Below are 20,430 nucleotides of genomic sequence, written 5' to 3'. Positions count from 1 at the left end.
GTAAACTTTGACTTTAACATAGCTATTTCTATGACCAGTCAAGCTAATCCCTCAGTTATTTCAATGCTAAATTCTCCTGTGTGATTTGTACTAGGTGCCTCTGTGGATGTGTAAACTTTGACTTTAACATAGCCATTTTTGTGACCAGTCACAAACTAATCCCTCAGCTATTTCAATGCTAAATTCTCCTGTTTGATTTTTACTAGGTGCCTCTGTGGATGTGTGAACTTTGACTTTAACGCAGCTATTTCTGTGACCAGTCACAAGCTAATCCCTCAGCTATTTCAATGCGAAATTCTCCTGTTTGATATGTAAACCCCTTTGTCAAGGCGCCTCACTTCTCTCACCCGGCAGCTTAAAAAGGCGCCGAGAATCTTAGCAGCTCACTCACATGCAGACAGAGGCTCTCAGACAGGTGTGTGTGTGTTTTCAGGAGCGGTGAGTTTGCGCACTTTGTGGAGTTGTGCCTGGAGAAGAACCCCAGCAAAAGGTCCACCTCCACTCAGCTGCTACAGGTGAGGGACTCAGAGACTCGCACAGAGACTCACTCAGAGACTCACTCAGAGACGCACACAGAGACTCACTCAGAGACTCACTCAGAGACGCACACAGAGACTCACTCAGAGACTCGTTTAGAGACTTACTCAGAGACTCAGAGACTCACACAGAGACTCGCACAGAGACTCACTCAGAGACTCACTCAGAGACTCACTCAGAGACTCACACATAGACTCACACACTCACTCAGAGACTCACACAGAGACTCGCACAGAGACTCACTCAGAGACTCACTCAGAGACTCACTCAGAGACTCACACATAGACTCACACACTCACTCAGAGACTCACACAGAGACTCAGAGACTCACACATAGACTCACTCAGAGACTCGCACAGAGACTCGCACATAGACTTACACATAGACTCACTCAGAGACTCGCACAGAGACTCACTCACAGTCTCATATAGAGACTCACTAAGACACTCACTCAGACTCGCACAGAGACTCACTCAGAGACTCACTCAGAGACTCACTCAGAGACACACACAGAGACTCACTCAGAGACTCACTCAGAGACTCGGAGATTCAGTCAGAGATTCACTCGGAGACTCACACAGAGACTCACTCAGAGACGCACTCAGAGACTCACTCAGAGTCTCACACAGACTCACTCGGAGACTCACTCGGAGACTCACACAGAGACCCAGAGACTCACACAGACTCACTCAGACTCATACACTCACCTACCCAGCCACTCACCTACCCACCCACTCACCCACCCACCCACTCATTCACCCACCCACTCAACCACCCCATCACCCATTCACCCTCCCACCCACCCACCCACTCACTCACCCACCACTCACCCCCCCCCCCGCCCACTCACCCACCCAACCAGCCACTCATTCACCCACCCACTCAATCACCCCATCACCCACTCACCCACCCCATCACCCACTCACCCTCCGACCCACCCACTCACTCACCCACCACTCACCCACCCCCCCCCCCCCCCACTTACCCACCCACTCACTCACCAACCCACCCCCCCACTCACCCCTCCACTCACGCCCCCACTCACCCCCCCACTCACCCCCCCACTCACCCCCCCACTCACCCACCCATTCACCCACTCATCCACTCACCCAACCATCCACTCACCCTCCCACTCACCCCCCCACTCACCCACCCATTCACCCACTCATCCGCCCACCCAACTATCCACTCACCCAACCACCCACTCACCCTCCCACTCACCCACCAACTCACCCACTCATCCACTCACCCAACCACCCACTCACTCAATCCCCCACTCACCCTCCCACTCACCCCTCCACTCATCCCCCCACTCACCCCCCACTCATCCACTCACCCCCCCACTCACCCACCCACTCACCCCCCCACTCACCCCCCACCCCCCCCCCCCACCCCCCCTACCCCCCCACCCACACCTCCCCACCCACCCACCCCAGCACGACTTTGTGAGGAGAGATGCTGTGGGCCCGGATCCCGGAGCGGTGCTGCGGCTGCTGGTGGCACGGGCCAAGCGCGCCCTCCACTACCTGGACGACGTCTCCTTCCGCCGCATGAAGAAGTTCCTCCTGCTGGACCCCCCGGAGCTGCTGGAGGTGGAGGAGGAGGAGGAGGAGGTGGAGGAGGAGGTGGAGCAGGTGGAGGAGGAGGAGGGAGACACGGAGTCGAGAGACACTGGCGGTCTTAGCGAGGTGTGTTGAGGTCTTTGTGTGGCGGTGGTGAGTCTATGGGTAGCAGTGCTGAGTCTATGGGTAGCAGTGCTGAGTCTATGGGTAGCAGTGCTGAGTCTATGGGTAGCAGTGCTGGGTCTATGGGTAGCAGTGCTGAGTCTATGGGTAGCAGTGTTGAGTCTATGGGTAGCAGTGCTGGGTCTATGGGTAGCAGTGCTGAGTCTATGGGTAGCAGTGTTGAGTCTATGGGTAGCAGTGATGAGTCTATGGGTAGCAGTGCTGAGTCTATGGGTAGCAGTGCTGAGTCTAGGGCAATGATGAGTCTATGGGTAGCAGTGTTGAGTCTAGGGCAATGATGAGTCTATGGGTAGCAGTGCTGAGTCTAGGGCAATGATGAGTCTATGGGTAGCAGTGCTGAGTCTAGGGCAATGATGAGTCTATGGGTAGCAGTGTTGAGTCTAGGGCAATGATGAGTCTATGGGTAGCAGTGCTGAGTCTATGGCAGTGCTGAGTCTATGGGTGGCAGTGCTGAGTCTATGGGTAGCAGTGCTGAGTCTATGGCAGTGTTGAGTCTATAGGTAGCAGTGCTGAGTCTGTGGCAGTGCTGAGTCTATGGGTAGCAGAGCTGAGTCTATGGGTAGCAGTGTTGAGTCTATGGGTAGCAGTGCTGAGTCTGTGGCAGTGCTGAGTCTATGGGTAGCAGTGCTGAGTCTATGGGTAGCAGTGTTGAGTCTATGGGTAGCAGTGCTGAGTCTGTGGCAGTGCTGAGTCTATGGGTAGCAGTGCTGAGTCTATGGGTAGCAGTGCTGAGTCTATGGGTATCAGTGCTGAGTCTATGGGTAGCAGTGCTGAATCTATGGGTAGCAATGCTGAGTCTATGGGTAGCAGTGCTGAGTCTATGGCAGTGCTGAGTCTATGGGTAGCAGTGCTGAGTCTATGGGTAGCAGTGATGAGTCTATGGGTAGCAGTGATGAGTCTTTGGGTAGCAGTGATGAGTCTATGGGTAGCAGTGATGAGTCTATGGGTAGCAGTGATGAGTCTTTGGGTAGCAGTGCTGAGTCTATGGGTAGCAGTGATGAGTCTATGGCAGTGCTGAGTCTATGGGTAGCAGTGCTGAGTCTATGGGTAGCAGCGCTGAGCCTATGGGTAGCAGTGCTGAGGCTATGGGTAGCAGTGTTGAGTCTATGGGTAGCAGTGCTGAGTCTATGGGTATCAGTGCTGAGTCTATGGGTAGCAGTGCTGAGTCTATGGCAGTGCTGAGTCTATGGGTAGCAGTGCTGAGTCTATGGGTAGCAGTGCTGAGTCTATGGGTAGCAGTGCTGAGTCTATGGGTAGCAGTGCTGAGTCTATGGCAGTGTTGAGTCTATGGGTAGCAGTGCTGAGTCTATGGGTAGCAGTGATGAGTCTATGGGTAGCAGTGATGAGTCTTTGGGTAGCAGTGCTGAGTCTATGGGTAGCAGTGATGAGTCTATGGCAGTGCTGAGTCTATGGGTAGCAGCGCTGAGCCTATGGGTAGCAGTGCTGAGGCTATGGGTAGCAGTGTTGAGTCTATGGGTAGCAGTGCTGAGTCTATGGGTAGCAGTGCTGAGTCTATGGGTAGCAGTGCTGAGTCTATGGGTAGCAGTGCTGAGTCTATGGGTAGCAGTGCTGAGTCTATGGGTAGCAGTGCTGAGTCTATAGGTAGCAGTGCTGAGTCTATGGGTAGCAGTGCTGAGTCTATGGGTAGCAGTGATGAGTCTATGGCAGTGCTGAGTCTATGGGTAGCAGTGCTGAGTCTATGGCAGTGTTGAGTCTATGGGTGGCAGTGCTGAGTCTATGGGTAGCAGTGTTGAGTCTATGGGTAGCAGTGCTGAGTCCATGGCAGTGTTGAGTCTATGGGTAGCAATGTTGAGTCTAAGGGTAGCAGTGCTGAGTCTATGGGTAGCAGTGCTGAGTCTATGGGTAGCAGTGCTGAGTCTATGGGTAGCAGTGCTGAGTCTATGGGTAGCAGTGCTGAGTCTATGGGTAGCAGTGCTGAGTCTATGGGTAGCAGTGCTGAGTCTATGGCAGTGCTGAGTCTATGGGTAGCAGTGCTGAGTCTATGGGTAGCAGTGCTGAGTCTATGGCAGTGCTGAGTCTATGGGTAGCAGTGCTGAGTCTATGGCAGTGTTGAGTCTATGACAGTGTTGAGTCTATGGGTAGCAGTGATGAGTCTATGGCAGTGCTGAGTCTATGGGTAGCAGTGCTGAGTCTATGGGTAGCAGTGCTGAGTCTATGGGTAGCAGTGCTGAGTCTATTGCAGTGTTGAGTCTATGGGTAGCAGTGCTGAGTCTATGGGTAGCAGTGTTGAGTCTATGGGTAGCAGTGATGAGTCTATGGGTAGCAGTGATGAGTCTTTGGGTAGCAGTGCTGAGTCTATGGGTAGCAGTCATGAGTCTATGGGTAGCAGTGATGAGTCTATGGGTAGCAGTGCTGAGTCTATGGCAGTGCTGAGTCTATGGCAGTGTTGAGTCTATGGGTAGCAGTGATGAGTCTATGGCAGTGCTGAGTCTATGGGTAGCAGTGCTGAGTCTATGGGTAGCAGTGCTGAGTCTATGGGTAGCAGTGCTGAGTCTATGGGTAGCAGTGCTGAGTCTATGGCAGTGTTGAGTCTATGGGTAGCAGTGCTGAGTCTATGGGTAGCAGTGATGAGTCTATGGGTAGCAGTGATGAGTCTTTGGGTAGCAGTGCTGAGTCTATGGGTAGCAGTGATGAGTCTATGGCAGTGCTGAGTCTATGGGTAGCAGTGCTGAGTCTATGGGTAGCAGCGCTGAGCCTATGGGTAGCAGTGCTGAGTCTATGGGTAGCAGTGCTGAGTCTATGGGTAGCAGTGCTGAGTCTATGGGTAGCAGTGCTGAGTCTATGGGTAGCAGTGCTGAGTCTATGGGTAGCAGTGCTGAGTCTATGGGTAGCAGTGCTGAGTCTATAGGTAGCAGTGCTGAGTCTATGGGTAGCAGTGCTGAGTCTATGGGTAGCAGTGATGAGTCTATGGCAGTGCTGAGTCTATGGGTAGCAGTGCTGAGTCTATGGCAGTGTTGAGTCTATGGGTGGCAGTGCTGAGTCTATGGGTAGCAGTGTTGAGTCTATGGGTAGCAGTGCTGAGTCCATGGCAGTGTTGAGTCTATGGGTAGCAATGTTGAGTCTAAGGGTAGCAGTGCTGAGTCTATGGGTAGCAGTGCTGAGTCTATGGGTAGCAGTGCTGAGTCTATGGGTAGCAGTGCTGAGTCTATGGGTAGCAGTGCTGAGTCTATGGGTAGCAGTGCTGAGTCTATGGGTAGCAGTGCTGAGTCTATGGCAGTGCTGAGTCTATGGGTAGCAGTGCTGAGTCTATGGGTAGCAGTGCTGAGTCTATGGCAGTGCTGAGTCTATGGGTAGCAGTGCTGAGTCTATGGCAGTGTTGAGTCTATGACAGTGTTGAGTCTATGGGTAGCAGTGATGAGTCTATGGCAGTGCTGAGTCTATGGGTAGCAGTGCTGAGTCTATGGGTAGCAGTGCTGAGTCTATGGGTAGCAGTGCTGAGTCTATTGCAGTGTTGAGTCTATGGGTAGCAGTGCTGAGTCTATGGGTAGCAGTGTTGAGTCTATGGGTAGCAGTGATGAGTCTATGGGTAGCAGTGATGAGTCTTTGGGTAGCAGTGCTGAGTCTATGGGTAGCAGTCATGAGTCTATGGGTAGCAGTGATGAGTCTATGGGTAGCAGTGCTGAGTCTATGGCAGTGCTGAGTCTATGGCAGTGTTGAGTCTATGGGTAGCAGTGATGAGTCTATGGCAGTGCTGAGTCTATGGGTAGCAGTGCTGAGTCTATGGGTAGCAGTGCTGAGTCTATGGGTAGCAGTGCTGAGTCTATGGGTAGCAGTGCTGAGTCTATGGCAGTGTTGAGTCTATGGGTAGCAGTGCTGAGTCTATGGGTAGCAGTGATGAGTCTATGGGTAGCAGTGATGAGTCTTTGGGTAGCAGTGCTGAGTCTATGGGTAGCAGTGATGAGTCTATGGCAGTGCTGAGTCTATGGGTAGCAGTGCTGAGTCTATGGGTAGCAGCGCTGAGCCTATGGGTAGCAGTGCTGAGGCTATGGGTAGCAGTGTTGAGTCTATGGGTAGCAGTGCTGAGTCTATGGGTAGCAGTGCTGAGTCTATGGGTAGCAGTGCTGAGTCTATGGGTAGCAGTGCTGAGTCTATGGGTAGCAGTGCTGAGTCTATGGGTAGCAGTGCTGAGTCTATAGGTAGCAGTGCTGAGTCTATGGATAGCAGTGCTGAGTCTATGGGTAGCAGTGATGAGTCTATGGCAGTGCTGAGTCTATGGGTAGCAGTGCTGAGTCTATGGCAGTGTTGAGTCTATGGGTGGCAGTGCTGAGTCTATGGGTAGCAGTGTTGAGTCTATGGGTAGCAGTGCTGAGTCTATGGGTAGCAGTGATGAGTCTATGGGTAGCAGTGCTGAGTCTATGGGTAGCAGTGTTGAGTCTATGGGTAGCAGTGCTGAGTCTATGGGTAGCAGTGCTGAGTCTATGGCAGTGTTGAGTCTATGGGTAGCAGTGCTGAGTCTATGGGTAGCAGTGTTGAGTCTATGGGTAGCAGTGATGAGTCTATGGGTAGCAGTGATGAGTCTTTGGGTAGCAGTGCTGAGTCTATGGGTAGCAGTGATGAGTCTATGGCAGTGCTGAGTCTATGGGTAGCAGTGCTGAGTCTATGGGTAGCAGCGCTGAGCCTATGGGTAGCAGTGCTGAGGCTATGGGTAGCAGTGTTGAGTCTATGGGTAGCAGTGCTGAGTCTATGGGTAGCAGTGCTGAGTCTATGGGTAGCAGTGCTGAGTCTATGGGTAGCAGTGCTGAGTCTATGGCAGTGCTGAGTCTATGGGTAGCAGTGCTGAGTCTATGGGTAGCAGTGCTGAGTCTATGGGTAGCAGTGCTGAGTCTATGGGTAGCAGTGCTGAGTCTATGGCAGTGTTGAGTCTATGGGTAGCAGTGCTGAGTCTATGGGTAGCAGTGATGAGTCTATGGGTAGCAGTGATGAGTCTTTGGGTAGCAGTGCTGAGTCTATGGGTAGCAGTGATGAGTCTATGGCAGTGCTGAGTCTATGGGTAGCAGCGCTGAGCCTATGGGTAGCAGTGCTGAGGCTATGGGTAGCAGTGTTGAGTCTATGGGTAGCAGTGCTGAGTCTATGGGTAGCAGTGCTGAGTCTATGGGTAGCAGTGCTGAGTCTATGGGTAGCAGTGCTGAGTCTATGGGTAGCAGTGCTGAGTCTATGGGTAGCAGTGCTGAGTCTATAGGTAGCAGTGCTGAGTCTATGGGTAGCAGTGCTGAGTCTATGGGTAGCAGTGATGAGGCTATGGCAGTGCTGAGTCTATGGGTAGCAGTGCTGAGTCTATAGGTAGCAGTGCTGAGTCTATGGGTAGCAGTGCTGAGTCTATGGGTAGCAGTGCTGAGTCTATGGGTAGCAGTGCTGAGTCTATGGGTAGCAGTGATGAGGCTATGGCAGTGCTGAGTCTATGGGTGGCAGTGCTGAGTCTATGGGTAGCAGTGCTGAGTCTATGGGTAGCAGTGCTGAGTCTATAGGTAGCAGTGCTGAGTCTATGGGTAGCAGTGCTGAGTCTATGGGTAGCAGTGATGAGGCTATGGCAGTGCTGAGTCTATGGGTAGCAGTGCTGAGTCTATGGGTAGCAGTGCTGAGTCTATAGGTAGCAGTGCTGAGTCTATGGGTAGCAGTGCTGAGTCTATGGGTAGCAGTGATGAGGCTATGGGTAGCAGTGTTGAGTCTATGGGTAGCAGTGCTGAGTCTATGGGTAGCAGTGCTGAGTCTATAGGTAGCAGTGCTGAGTCTATGGGTAGCAGTGCTGAGTCTATGGGTAGCAGTGATGAGGCTATGGCAGTGCTGAGTCTATGGGTAGCAGTGCTGAGTCTATAGGTAGCAGTGCTGAGTCTATGGGTAGCAGTGCTGAGTCTATGGGTAGCAGTGCTGAGTCTATGGGTAGCAGTGCTGAGTCTATGGGTAGCAGTGATGAGGCTATGGCAGTGCTGAGTCTATGGGTGGCAGTGCTGAGTCTATGGGTAGCAGTGCTGAGTCTATGGGTAGCAGTGCTGAGTCTATAGGTAGCAGTGCTGAGTCTATGGGTAGCAGTGCTGAGTCTATGGGTAGCAGTGATGAGGCTATGGCAGTGCTGAGTCTATGGGTAGCAGTGCTGAGCCTATGGGTAGCAGTGCTGAGTCTATAGGTAGCAGTGCTGAGTCTATGGGTAGCAGTGCTGAGTCTATGGGTAGCAGTGATGAGGCTATGGCAGTGCTGAGTCTATGGGTAGCAGTGCTGAGTCTATGGCAGTGTTGAGTCTATGGGTTGCAGTGCTGAGTCTATGGGTAGCAGTGTTGAGTCTATCGGTAGCAGTGCTGAGTCCATGGCAGTGTTGAGTCTATGGGTAGCAATGTTGAGTCTAAGGGTAGCAGTGCTGATTCTATGGGTAGCAGTGCTGAGTCTATGGGTAGCAGTGCTGAGTCTATGGGTAGCAGTGCTGAGTCTATGGCAGTGCTGAGTCTATGGGTAGCAGTGCTGAGTCTATGGGTAGCAGTGCTGAGTCTATGGCAGTGCTGAGTCTATGGGTAGCAGTGCTGAGTCTATGGCAGTGCTGACTCTATGGCAGTGTTGAGTCTATGGGTAGCAGTGATGAGTCTATGGCAGTGCTGAGTCTATGGGTAGCAGTGCTGAGTCTATGGGTAGCAGTGCTGAGTCTATGGCAGTGTTGAGTCTATGGGTAGCAGTGATGAGTCTATGGGTAGCAGTGTTGAGTCTATGGGTAGCAGTGATGAGTCTATGGGTAGCAGTGATGAGTCTTTGGGTAGCAGTGCTGAGTCTATGGGTAGCAGTCATGAGTCTATGGGTAGCAGTGATGAGTCTATGGGTAGCAGTGCTGAGTCTATGGGTAGCAGCGCTGAGCCTATGGGTAGCAGTGCTGAGGCTATGGGTAGCAGTGTTGAGTCTATGGGTAGCAGTGCTGAGTCTATGGGTAGCAGTGCTGAGTCTATAGGTAGCAGTGCTGAGTCTATGGGTAGCAGTGCTAAGTCTATGGGTAGCAGTGATGAGTCTATGGCAGTGCTGAGTCTATGGGTAGCAGTGCTGAGTCTATGGCAGTGTTGAGTCTATGGGTGGCAGTGCTGAGTCTATGGGTAGCAGTGTTGAGTCTATGGGTAGCAGTGCTGAGTCTATGGGTAGCAGTGTTGAGTCTATGGGTAGCAGTGCTGAGTCTATGGGTAGCAGTGATGAGTCTATGGGTAGGAGTGCTGAGTCTATGGGTAGCAGTGTTGAGTCTATGGGTAGCAGTGCTGAGTCTATGGGTAGCAGTGCTGAGTCTATGGCAGTGTTGAGTCTATGGGTAGCAGTGCTGAGTCTATGGGTAGCAGTGTTGAGTCTATGGGTAGCAGTGATGAGTCTATGGGTAGCAGTGATGAGTCTTTGGGTAGCAGTGCTGAGTTTATGGGTAGCAGTGATGAGTCTATGGCAGTGCTGAGTCTATGGGTAGCAGTGCTGAGTCTATGGGTAGCAGCGCTGAGCCTATGGGTAGCAGTGCTGAGGCTATGGGTAGCAGTGTTGAGTCTATGGGTAGCAGTGATGAGTCTATGGCAGTGCTGAGTCTATGGGTAGCAGTGCTGAGTCTATGGCAGTGTTGAGTCTATGGGTGGCAGTGCTGAGTCTATGGGTAGCAGTGATGAGTCTATGGCAGTGCTGAGTCTATGGGTAGCAGTGCTGAGTCTATGGGTAGCAGTGCTGAGTCTATGGGTAGCAGTGATGAGTCTATGGGTAGGAGTGCTGAGTCTATGGGTAGCAGTGTTGAGTCTACGGGTAGCAGTGCTGAGTCTATGGGTAGCAGTGCTGAGTCTATGGCAGTGTTGAGTCTATGGGTAGCAGTGCTGAGTCTATGGGTAGCAGTGTTGAGTCTATGGGTAGCAGTGATGAGTCTATGGGTAGCAGTGATGAGTCTTTGGGTAGCAGTGCTGAGTCTATGGGTAGCAGTGATGAGTCTATGGCAGTGCTGAGTCTATGGGTAGCAGTGCTGAGTCTATGGGTAGCAGCGCTGAGCCTATGGGTAGCAGTGCTGAGGCTATGGGTAGCAGTGTTGAGTCTATGGGTAGCAGTGCTGAGTCTATGGGTAGCAGTGCTGAGTCTATGGGTAGCAGTGCTGAGTCTATGGGTAGCAGTGCTGAGTCTATGGGTAGCAGTGCTGAGTCTATGGGTAGCAGTGCTGAGTCTATGGCAGTGTTGAGTCTATGGGTAGCAGTGCTGAGTCTATGGGTAGCAGTGATGAGTCTATGGGTAGCAGTGATGAGTCTTTGGGTAGCAGTGCTGAGTCTATGGGTAGCAGTGATGAGTCTATGGCAGTGCTGAGTCTATGGGTAGCAGCGCTGAGCCTATGGGTAGCAGTGGTGAGGCTATGGGTAGCAGTGTTGAGTCTATGGATAGCAGTGCTGAGTCTATGGGTAGCAGTGCTGAGTCTATGGGTAGCAGTGCTGAGTCTATGGGTAGCAGTGCTGAGTCTATGGGTAGCAGTGCTGAGTCTATGGGTAGCAGTGCTGAGTCTATAGGTAGCAGTGCTGAGTCTATGGGTAGCAGTGCTGAGTCTATGGGTAGCAGTGATGAGTCTATGGCAGTGCTGAGTCTATGGGTAGCAGTGCTGAGTCTATGGCAGTGTTGAGTCTATGGGTGGCAGTGCTGAGTCTATGGGTAGCAGTGTTGAGTCTATGGGTAGCAGTGCTGAGTCCATGGCAGTGTTGAGTCTATGGGTAGCAATGTTGAGTCTAAGGGTAGCAGTGCTGAGTCTATGGGTAGCAGTGCTGAGTCTATGGGTAGCAGTGTTGAGTCTATGGGTAGCAGTGCTGAGTCTATGGGTAGCAGTGCTGAGTCTATGGCAGTGCTGAGTCTATGGGTAGCAGTGCTGAGTCTATGGCAGTGCTGAGTCTATGGCAGTGTTGAGTCTATGGGTAGCAGTGATGAGTCTATGGCAGTGCTGAGTCTATGGGTAGCAGTGCTGAGTCTATGGGTAGCAGTGCTGAGTCTATGGCAGTGTTGAGTCTATGGGTAGCAGTGCTGAGTCTATGGGTAGCAGTGTTGAGTCTATGGGTAGCAGTGATGAGTCTATGGGTAGCAGTGATGAGTCTTTGGGTAGCAGTGCTGAGTCTATGGGTAGCAGTCATGAGTCTATGGGTAGCAGTGATGAGTCTATGGGTAGCAGTGCTGAGTCTATGGGTAGCAGCGCTGAGCCTATGGGTAGCAGTGCTGAGGCTATGGGTAGCAGTGTTGAGTCTATGGGTAGCAGTGCTGAGTCTATGGGTAGCAGTGCTGAGTCTATGGGTAGCAGTGCTGAGTCTATGGGTAGCAGTGCTGAGTCTATGGCAGTGCTGAGTCTATGGGTAGCAGTGCTGAGTCTATGGCAGTGCTGAGTCTATGGCAGTGCTGAGTCTATGGCAGTGTTGAGTCTATGGGTAGCAGTGATGAGTCTATGGGTAGCAGTGCTGAGTCTATGGGTAGCAGTGCTGAGTCTATGGGTAGCAGTGCTGAGTCTATGGGTAGCAGTGCTGAGTCTATGGCAGTGTTGAGTCTATGGGTAGCAGTGCTGAGTCTATGGGTAGCAGTGATGAGTCTATGGGTAGCAGTGATGAGTCTTTGGGTAGCAGTGCTGAGTCTATGGGTAGCAGTGATGAGTCTATGGGTAGCAGTGCTGAGTCTATGGGTAGCAGTGCTGAGTCTATGGGTAGCAGCGCTGAGCCTATGGGTAGCAGTGCTGAGGCTATGGGTAGCAGTGTTGAGTCTATGGGTAGCAGTGCTGAGTCTATGGGTAGCAGTGCTGAGTCTATGGGTAGCAGTGCTGAGTCTATGGGTAGCAGTGCTGAGTCTATGGGTAGCAGTGCTGAGTCTATGGGTAGCAGTGCTGAGTCTATAGGTAGCAGTGCTGAGTCTATGGGTAGCAGTGCTGAGTCTATGGGTAGCAGTGATGAGTCTATGGCAGTGTTGAGTCTATGGGTGGCAGTGCTGAGTCTATGGGTAGCAGTGTTGAGTCTATGGGTAGCAGTGCTGAGTCTATGGCAGTGTTGAGTCTATGGGTAGCAATGCTGAGTCTATGGGTAGCAGTGTTGAGTCAATGGGTAGCAGTGCTGAGTCTATGGGTGACAGTGCTGAGTCTATGGGTAGCAATGCTGAGTCTATGGGTAGCAGTGTTGAGTCAATGGGTAGCAGTGCTGAGTCTATGGGTGACAGTGCTGAGTCTATGGGTAGCAGTGCTGAGTCTATGGGTGACAGTGCTGAGTCTATGGGTGACAGTGCTGAGTTTATGGGTAGCAGTGATGAGTCTATGGGTAGACTGAGTCTATGGGTAGACTCATCACTGCTACCTATAGTGTGCGGTGAGTGTGTGGTGAGTATGTGGTGAGTATGGTGAGTGTGTGGTGGTGAGTGTTTGGTGGTGACTGTGTGGAGAGTGTGCGGTGGGTGAGTGTGTGGTGAGTGTGTGGTGAGGGAGTGAGTGAGTGGTGAGTGTGTGGGGGTGAGTGTGGTGGGTGATTGTGTGTGGCGAGTGTGTGGTGAGTGTGTGGTCAGTGAGTGTGTGGTGGTGAGTATGTGGTGAGTGACGGTGAGTGTGTGGTGATTGAGTGGTGAGTGTGCGGTGAGTTAGTGGTGAGTGTCCGGTGGTGAGTTTGCGGTGATGAGTTTGTGGTGAGTGTGTGGTGGTTGTGTGTGGTGGTGAGTGTGGTGAGTGTGTGTGTGGTGAGTGAGTGGTGAGTGTGTGGTGGTGAGTGGTGAGTGTGTGTGGTGATTGTGTGGTGGTGAGTGGTGGTGAGTGAGTGGTGAGTGTGTCATAAGTGAGTGGTGAGTGAGTGAGTGGTGAGTGAGTGTGTGGTGAGTGAGTGGTGAGTGAGTTAGTGGTGAGTGAGTGGTGGGTGAGTGTGTGAGTGGTGAGTATCGTGGTGAGTGACGGTGAGTGAGTGGTGAGTGTCGTGGTGAGTAATGGTGAGTGAGTGGTGAGTATCGTGGTGAGTGAGTGGTGAGTGTTTGGTGAGTGGTGAGTGAGTGGTCAGTGAGTGTGTGGTGAGTGAGTGGTGAGTGTTTAGTGTGTGGTGAGGAGTGAGTGAGTGAGTTAGTGGTGAGTGTGTGGTGGTGAGTGGTGAGTGTGTGGTGGTGAGTGAATGGTGATTGAGTGGTGAGTGACGGTGAGTGAGTGGTGAGTGTGGTGAGTGTGTGGTGGTGAGTGGTGAGTGTGTGTGGTGGTGAGTGAGTGGTGAGTGAGTGTGTAGTGGTGAATGTGGTGGTGAGTGAGTGAGTGGTGAGTGAGTGTCGTGGTGAGTGAATGAGTGGTGAGTGAGTGTCGTGGTGAGCGAATGGTGAGTGAGTGGTGAGTGAGTGAAGGAGTGGTGAGTGAGTGTTGAGTTAGTGGTGAGTGACGGTGATTGAGTGGTGAGTGAGTGGTGAGTGAGTGGGTGTGTGAGTGAGTGGTGAGTGAGTGGTGAGTGAGTGGGTGTGTGAGTGAGTGGTGAGTGAGTGGTGAGTGAGTGGTGAGTGACGGTGAGTGAGTGGTGAGTGAGTGGTGAGTGACGGTGAGTGAGTGAGTGAGTGGTGAGTGAGTGAGGAGTGAGGGAGTGGTGAGTGACGGTGAGTGAGTGAGTGGTGAGTGAGTGGGTGAGTGAGTGAGTGAGTGGTGAGTAACGGTGAGTGGTGAGTGAGTGAGTGGTGAGTGACGGTGAGTGAGTGAGTGAGTGGTGAGTGACGGTGAGTGAGTGACGGTGAGTGACGGTGAGTGAGTGGTGAGTGAGTGTGTGAATGAGTGAGTGGTGAGTGAGTGAGTGAGTGGTGAGTGACAGTAGTGAGTGAGTGGTGAGTGACGGTGAGTGACGGTGAATGAGTGGTGAGTGACGGTGAGTGAGTGGTGAGTGACGGTGAGTATGCCGCAGGATCTGTGGTTGGGTGACTCTACGGAGACCTCCACCAGCGCCTCCCTGCCGCTCGGCGCCTCCCTTGACGGAGCCTCCACCTCCTCCTCCACCGTTGAGGTGCCCACAGCCTCCCTCCTCCACCTCCTCTGTGTGTGTCTGTGTGTGTGTCTCTGTGTGTCTCTGTGTGTCTCTGTGTGTGTCTCTGTGTGTTTTCACTGTGTGTGTCTCTGTGTGTGTCTCTGTGTGTGTCTCTGTGTGTGTCTCTGTGTGTTTTCACTGTGTGTGTCTCTGTGTGTGTCTCTGTGTGTGTCTCTGTGTGTGTCTGTGTGTGTCTCTGTGTGTGTCTCTGTGTGTGTCGCTGTGTGTCTGTTTGTCTCTGTGTCTGTGTGTCTCTGTGTCTCCCTGTGTGTCTCTGTGTGTCTCTGTGTCTGTGTGACTGTGTTTGTCTTTGTGTGTGTCGTCTGTGTGTGTCTCTGTGTGTGTCTCTGTGTATCTGTGTGTCTCTCTGTGTATGTCTTTGTCTCTGTGTGTGTGTCTCTGTGTCTCTCTGTGTGTCTCTGTGTGTCTCTGTGTGTGTCTGTGTCTCTGTATGTGTCTCTGTGTCTCTCTGTGTCTTTCTGTGTGTCTCTGTGTGTGTCTGTGTGACTGTGTGCGTGTGTCTCTGTGTGTGTACGCAGAGTGAGGAGTCCCTGTTTGAGGATCTCGCTCCAGATACCCCCCCTCCTGATCCAACGACTCCTCACGGTACGGCAATAGACCCAGCACTGTCACCCATAGACTCAACACTGCTACCCATAGACTCAACACTGCTACCCATAGACTCAGCACTGCTACCCATAGACTCAGCACTGCTACCCATAGACTCAGCACTGCTACCCATAGACTCATCACTGCTACCCATAGACTCAGCACTGCTACCCATAGACCCAGCACTGTCACCCATAGACTCAGCACTGCCATAGACTCAGCACTGTCACCCATAGACTCAGCACTGTTACCCATAGACTCAGCACTGTCACCCATAGACTCAGCACTGTTACCCATAGACTCAGCACTGCCACCCATAGACTCAGCACTGCTACCCATGGACTCAACACTGCCACCCATAGACTCAGCACTGTCACCCATAGACCCAGCACTGTCACCCATAGACTCAGCACTGTCACCCATAGACTCAGCACTGCTACCCATAGACTCAGCACTGCTACCCATAGACTCAGCACTGCTACCCATAGACTCAGCACTGTTACCCATAGACTCAGCACTGCCACCCATAGACTCAGCACTGCTACCCATGGACTCAACACTGCCACCCATAGACTCAGCACTGTCACCCATAGACTCAGCACTGTCACCCATAGACTCAGCACTGCTACCCATAGACTCAGCACTGCTACCCATAGACTCAGCACTGCTACCCATAGACTCAGCACCGCTATCCATAGACCCAGCACTGCTACCTATAGACTCAGCACTGCCATAGACTCAGCACTGCTGCCCATAGACTCAGCACTGTCACCCATAGACCCAGCACTGTCACCCATAGACTCAGCACTGTTACCCATAGACTCAGCACTGTCACCCATAGACTCAGCACTGTCACCCATAGACTCAGCACTGTCACCCATAGACTCAGCACTGTCACCCATAGACCCAGCACTGTCACCCATAGACTCAGCACTGTCACCCATAGACTCAGCACTGCTACCCATAGACTCAGCACTGCTACCCATAGACTCAGCACTGCTACCCATAGACTCAGCACTGCTACCCATAGACTCAGCACTGCTACCCATAGACTCAGCATTGCTACCCATAGACTCAGCACTGCCATAGACTCAGCACTGCCATAGGCTCAGCACTGCTACCCATAGACTCAGCACTGCTACCCATAGACTCAGCACTGCTACCTATAGACTCAGAACTGCTACCCATAGACTCAACACTGCTACCCATAGACCCAGCACTGCCATAGACTCCGCACTGCTACCCATAGACTCAGCACTGCTACCCATAGACTCAGCACTGCTACCCATAGACCCAGCACCACTACCCATAGACTCAGCACTGCTACCCATAGACTCAGCACTGCTACCCATAGACCCAGCACTGCCATAGACTCCGCACTGCTACCCATAGACTCAGCACTGCTACCCATAGACTCAGCACTGCTACCCATAGACCCAGCACTGCTACCCATAGACCCAGCACTGCTACCCATAGACTCAGCACTGCTACCCATAGACCCAGAACTGCTACCCATAGACTCAGCACTGCTACCCATAGACTCAGCACTGCTACCCATAGACCCAGCACTGCCATAGACTCAGCACTGCTACCCATAGACTCAACACTGCTACCCATAGACCCAGCACTGCTACCCATAGACTCAGCACTGCTACCCATAGACTCAGCACTGCTACCCATAGACCCAGCACCACTACCCATAGACTCAGCACTGCTACCCATAGACTCAGCACTGCTACCCATAGACCCAGCACTGCCATAGACTCCGCACTGCTACCCATAGACTCAGCACTGCTACCCATAGACTCAGCACTGCTACCCATAGACCCAGCACTGCTACCCATAGACTCAGCACTGCTACCCATAGACCCAGAACTGCTACCCATAGACTCAGCACTGATACCCATATACCCAGCACTGCCATAGACTCAGCACTGCTACCCATAGACTCAGCACTGCTACCCATAGACCCAGCACTGCCATAGACTCAGCACTGCTACCCATAGACTCAACACTGCTACCCATAGACCCAGCACTGCTACCCATAGACTCAGCACTGCTACCCATAGACTCAGCACTGCTACCCATAGACCCAGAACTGCTACCCATAGACTCAGCACTGCTACCCATAGACCCAGCACTGCCATAGACTCAGCACTGCTACCCATAGACTCAGCACTGCTACCCATAGACCCAGCACTGCCATAGACTCAGCACTGCTACCCATAGACTCAACACTGCTACCCATAGACCCAGCACTGCTACCCATAGACTCAGCACTGCTACCCATAGACTCAACACTGCTACCCATAGACCCAGCACTGCTACCCATAGACTCAGTACTGCCATAGACTCAGCACTGCTACCCATAGACTCAGCACTGCTACCCATAGACTCAGCACTGTCATAGACTCAGCACTGCTACCCATAGACTCAGCACTGCTACCCATAGACTCAGCACTGCTACCCATAGACTCAACACTGCTACCCATAGACTCAGCACTGCTACCCATAGACTCAGCACTGATACCCATAGACTCAGCACTGCTACCCATAGACTCAGCACTGCTACCCATAGACTCAGCACTGCTACCCATAGACTCAGCAATGCCATAGACTCAGCACTGCTACCCATAGTCTCAGCACTGCTACCCATAGACTCAGCACTGCTACCCATAGACTCAGCACTGCCATAGACTCAGCACTGCCATAGACTCAACCCTGCCATAGACTCAACACTGTTACCCATAGACCCAGCACTGCCACCCATAGAATCAGCACTGCCACCCATAGACTCAGCACTGCCATAGACTCAGCACTGCCATAGACTCAGCACTGCCATAGACTCAGCACTGCTACCCATAGACTCAGCACTGCTACCCATAGACTCAGCACTGCTACCTATAGACTCAGAACTGCTACCCATAGACTCAGCATTGCTACCCATAGACTCAGCACTGCTACCCATAGACTCAGCACTGCCACCCATAGACTCAGCACCGCTATCCATAGACTCAACACTGCTACCCATAGACTCAGCACTGCTACCCATAGACTCAGCACTGCTACCCATAGACTCAGCACTGCTACCTATAGAGTCAGCACTGCTACCCATAGACTCAGCACTGCCACCCATAGACTCAGCACTGTTACCCATAGACTCAGCACTGCTACCCATAGACTCAGCACTGCTACCCATAGACTCAGCACTGCTACCCATAGACTCAGCACTGCTACCCATAGACTCAGCACTGCTACCCATAGACTCAACACTGCCATAGACTCAGCACCGCTACCCATAGACTCAGCACTGCCATAGACTCAGCACTGCTACCCATAGACTCAGCACTGCTACCCATAGACTCAGCACTGCTACCCATAGACTCAGCACTGCTACCCATAGACTCAGCACTGCCACCCATAGACTCAGCACTGTTACCCATAGACTCAGCACTGCTACCCATAGACTCAGCACTGCTACCCATAGACTCAGCACTGCTACCCATAGACTCAGCACTGCTACCCATAGACTCAGCACTGCTACCCATAGACTCAACACTGCCATAGACTCTGCACTGCTACCCATAGACTCAACACTGCCATAGACTCAGCACCGCTACCCATTGACTCAGCACTGCTACCCATAGACTCAGCACTGCTACCCATAGACTCAGCACTGCTACCCATAGACTCAGCACTGCTACCCATAGACTCAGCACTGCTACCCATAGACTCAGCACTGCTACCCATAGACTCAACACTGCCATAGACTCTGCACTGCTACCCATAGACTCAACACTGCCATAGACTCAGCACCGCTACCCATTGACTCACCACTGCTACCCATAGACTCAACACTGCTACCCATAGACTCAGCACTGCTACCCATAGACTCAGCACTGCTACCCATAGACTCAGCACTGCCATAGACTCAGCACCGCTACCCATAGACTCAGCACTGCTACCCATAGACCCAGCACTGCCATAGACTCAGCACTGCTACCCATAGACTCAACACTGCTACCCATAGACCCAGCACTGCTACCCATAGACTCAGCACTGCTACCCATAGACTCAGCACTGCTACCCATAGACCCAGCACCACTACCCATAGACTCAGCACTGCTACCCATAGACTCAGCACTGCTACCCATAGACCCAGCACTGCCATAGACTCCGCACTGCTACCCATAGACTCAGCACTGCTACCCATAGACCCAGCACTGCCATAGACTCAGCACTGCTACCCATAGACTCAACACTGCTACCCATAGACCCAGCACTGCTACCCATAGACTCAGCACTGCTACCCATAGACTCAGCACTGCTACCCATAGACCCAGAACTGCTACCCATAGACTCAGCACTGCTACCCATAGACCCAGCACTGCCATAGACTCAGCACTGCTACCCATAGACTCAGCACTGCTACCCATAGACCCAGCACTGCCATAGACTCAGCACTGCTACCCATAGACTCAACACTGCTACCCATAGACCCAGCACTGCTACCCATAGACTCAGCACTGCTACCCATAGACTCAACACTGCTACCCATAGACCCAGCACTGCTACCCATAGACTCAGTACTGCCATAGACTCAGCACTGCTACCCATAGACTCAGCACTGCTACCCATAGACTCAGCACTGTCATAGACTCAGCACTGCTACCCATAGACTCAGCACTGCTACCCATAGACTCAGCACTGCTACCCATAGACTCAACACTGCTACCCATAGACTCAGCACTGCTACCCATAGACTCAGCACTGATACCCATAGACTCAGCACTGCTACCCATAGACTCAGCACTGCTACCCATAGACTCAGCACTGCTACCCATAGACTCAGCAATGCCATAGACTCAGCACTGCTACCCATAGTCTCAGCACTGCTACCCATAGACTCAGCACTGCTACCCATAGACTCAGCACTGCCATAGACTCAGCACTGCCATAGACTCAACCCTGCCATAGACTCAACACTGTTACCCATAGACCCAGCACTGCCACCCATAGAATCAGCACTGCCACCCATAGACTCAGCACTGCCATAGACTCAGCACTGCCATAGACTCAGCACTGCCATAGACTCAGCACTGCTACCCATAGACTCAGCACTGCTACCCATAGACTCAGCACTGCTACCTATAGACTCAGAACTGCTACCCATAGACTCAGCATTGCTACCCATAGACTCAGCACTGCTACCCATAGACTCAGCACTGCCACCCATAGACTCAGCACCGCTATCCATAGACTCAACACTGCTACCCATAGACTCAGCACTGCTACCCATAGACTCAGCACTGCTACCCATAGACTCAGCACTGCTACCTATAGAGTCAGCACTGCTACCCATAGACTCAGCACTGCCACCCATAGACTCAGCACTGTTACCCATAGACTCAGCACTGCTACCCATAGACTCAGCACTGCTACCCATAGACTCAGCACTGCTACCCATAGACTCAGCACTGCTACCCATAGACTCAGCACTGCTACCCATAGACTCAACACTGCCATAGACTCAGCACCGCTACCCATAGACTCAGCACTGCCAT

General features: G+C 52.3%; 1 protein-coding gene across 1 annotated transcript in view; it reads left to right on the top strand.

Annotated features, from left to right (window-relative positions):
• LOC116958402 (uncharacterized) overlaps positions 1–20,430 on the top strand; it is a 75,097-nt gene that overhangs the window by 44,357 nt on the left and 10,310 nt on the right. The window contains exons 9-12 of the mRNA XM_076056749.1: positions 434–515; positions 1,974–2,225; positions 14,138–14,236; positions 14,797–14,863. Coding sequence (XP_075912864.1) covers positions 434–515; positions 1,974–2,225; positions 14,138–14,236; positions 14,797–14,863 — 500 coding nt within the window. The remainder of the gene's footprint in view (positions 1–433; positions 516–1,973; positions 2,226–14,137; positions 14,237–14,796; positions 14,864–20,430) is intronic.

The sequence above is a fragment of the Petromyzon marinus genome, chromosome 77 (assembly GCF_048934315.1).
Source record: "Petromyzon marinus isolate PM22_M1 ecotype Great Lakes invasive population chromosome 77, UKy_Petmar_22M1.pri1.0, whole genome shotgun sequence".
Lineage (NCBI taxonomy): Eukaryota > Metazoa > Chordata > Hyperoartia > Petromyzontiformes > Petromyzontidae > Petromyzon > Petromyzon marinus.
Note: the sequence above shows the minus strand (reverse complement) of the source record. Positions and strands in the feature narration are given on the sequence as shown.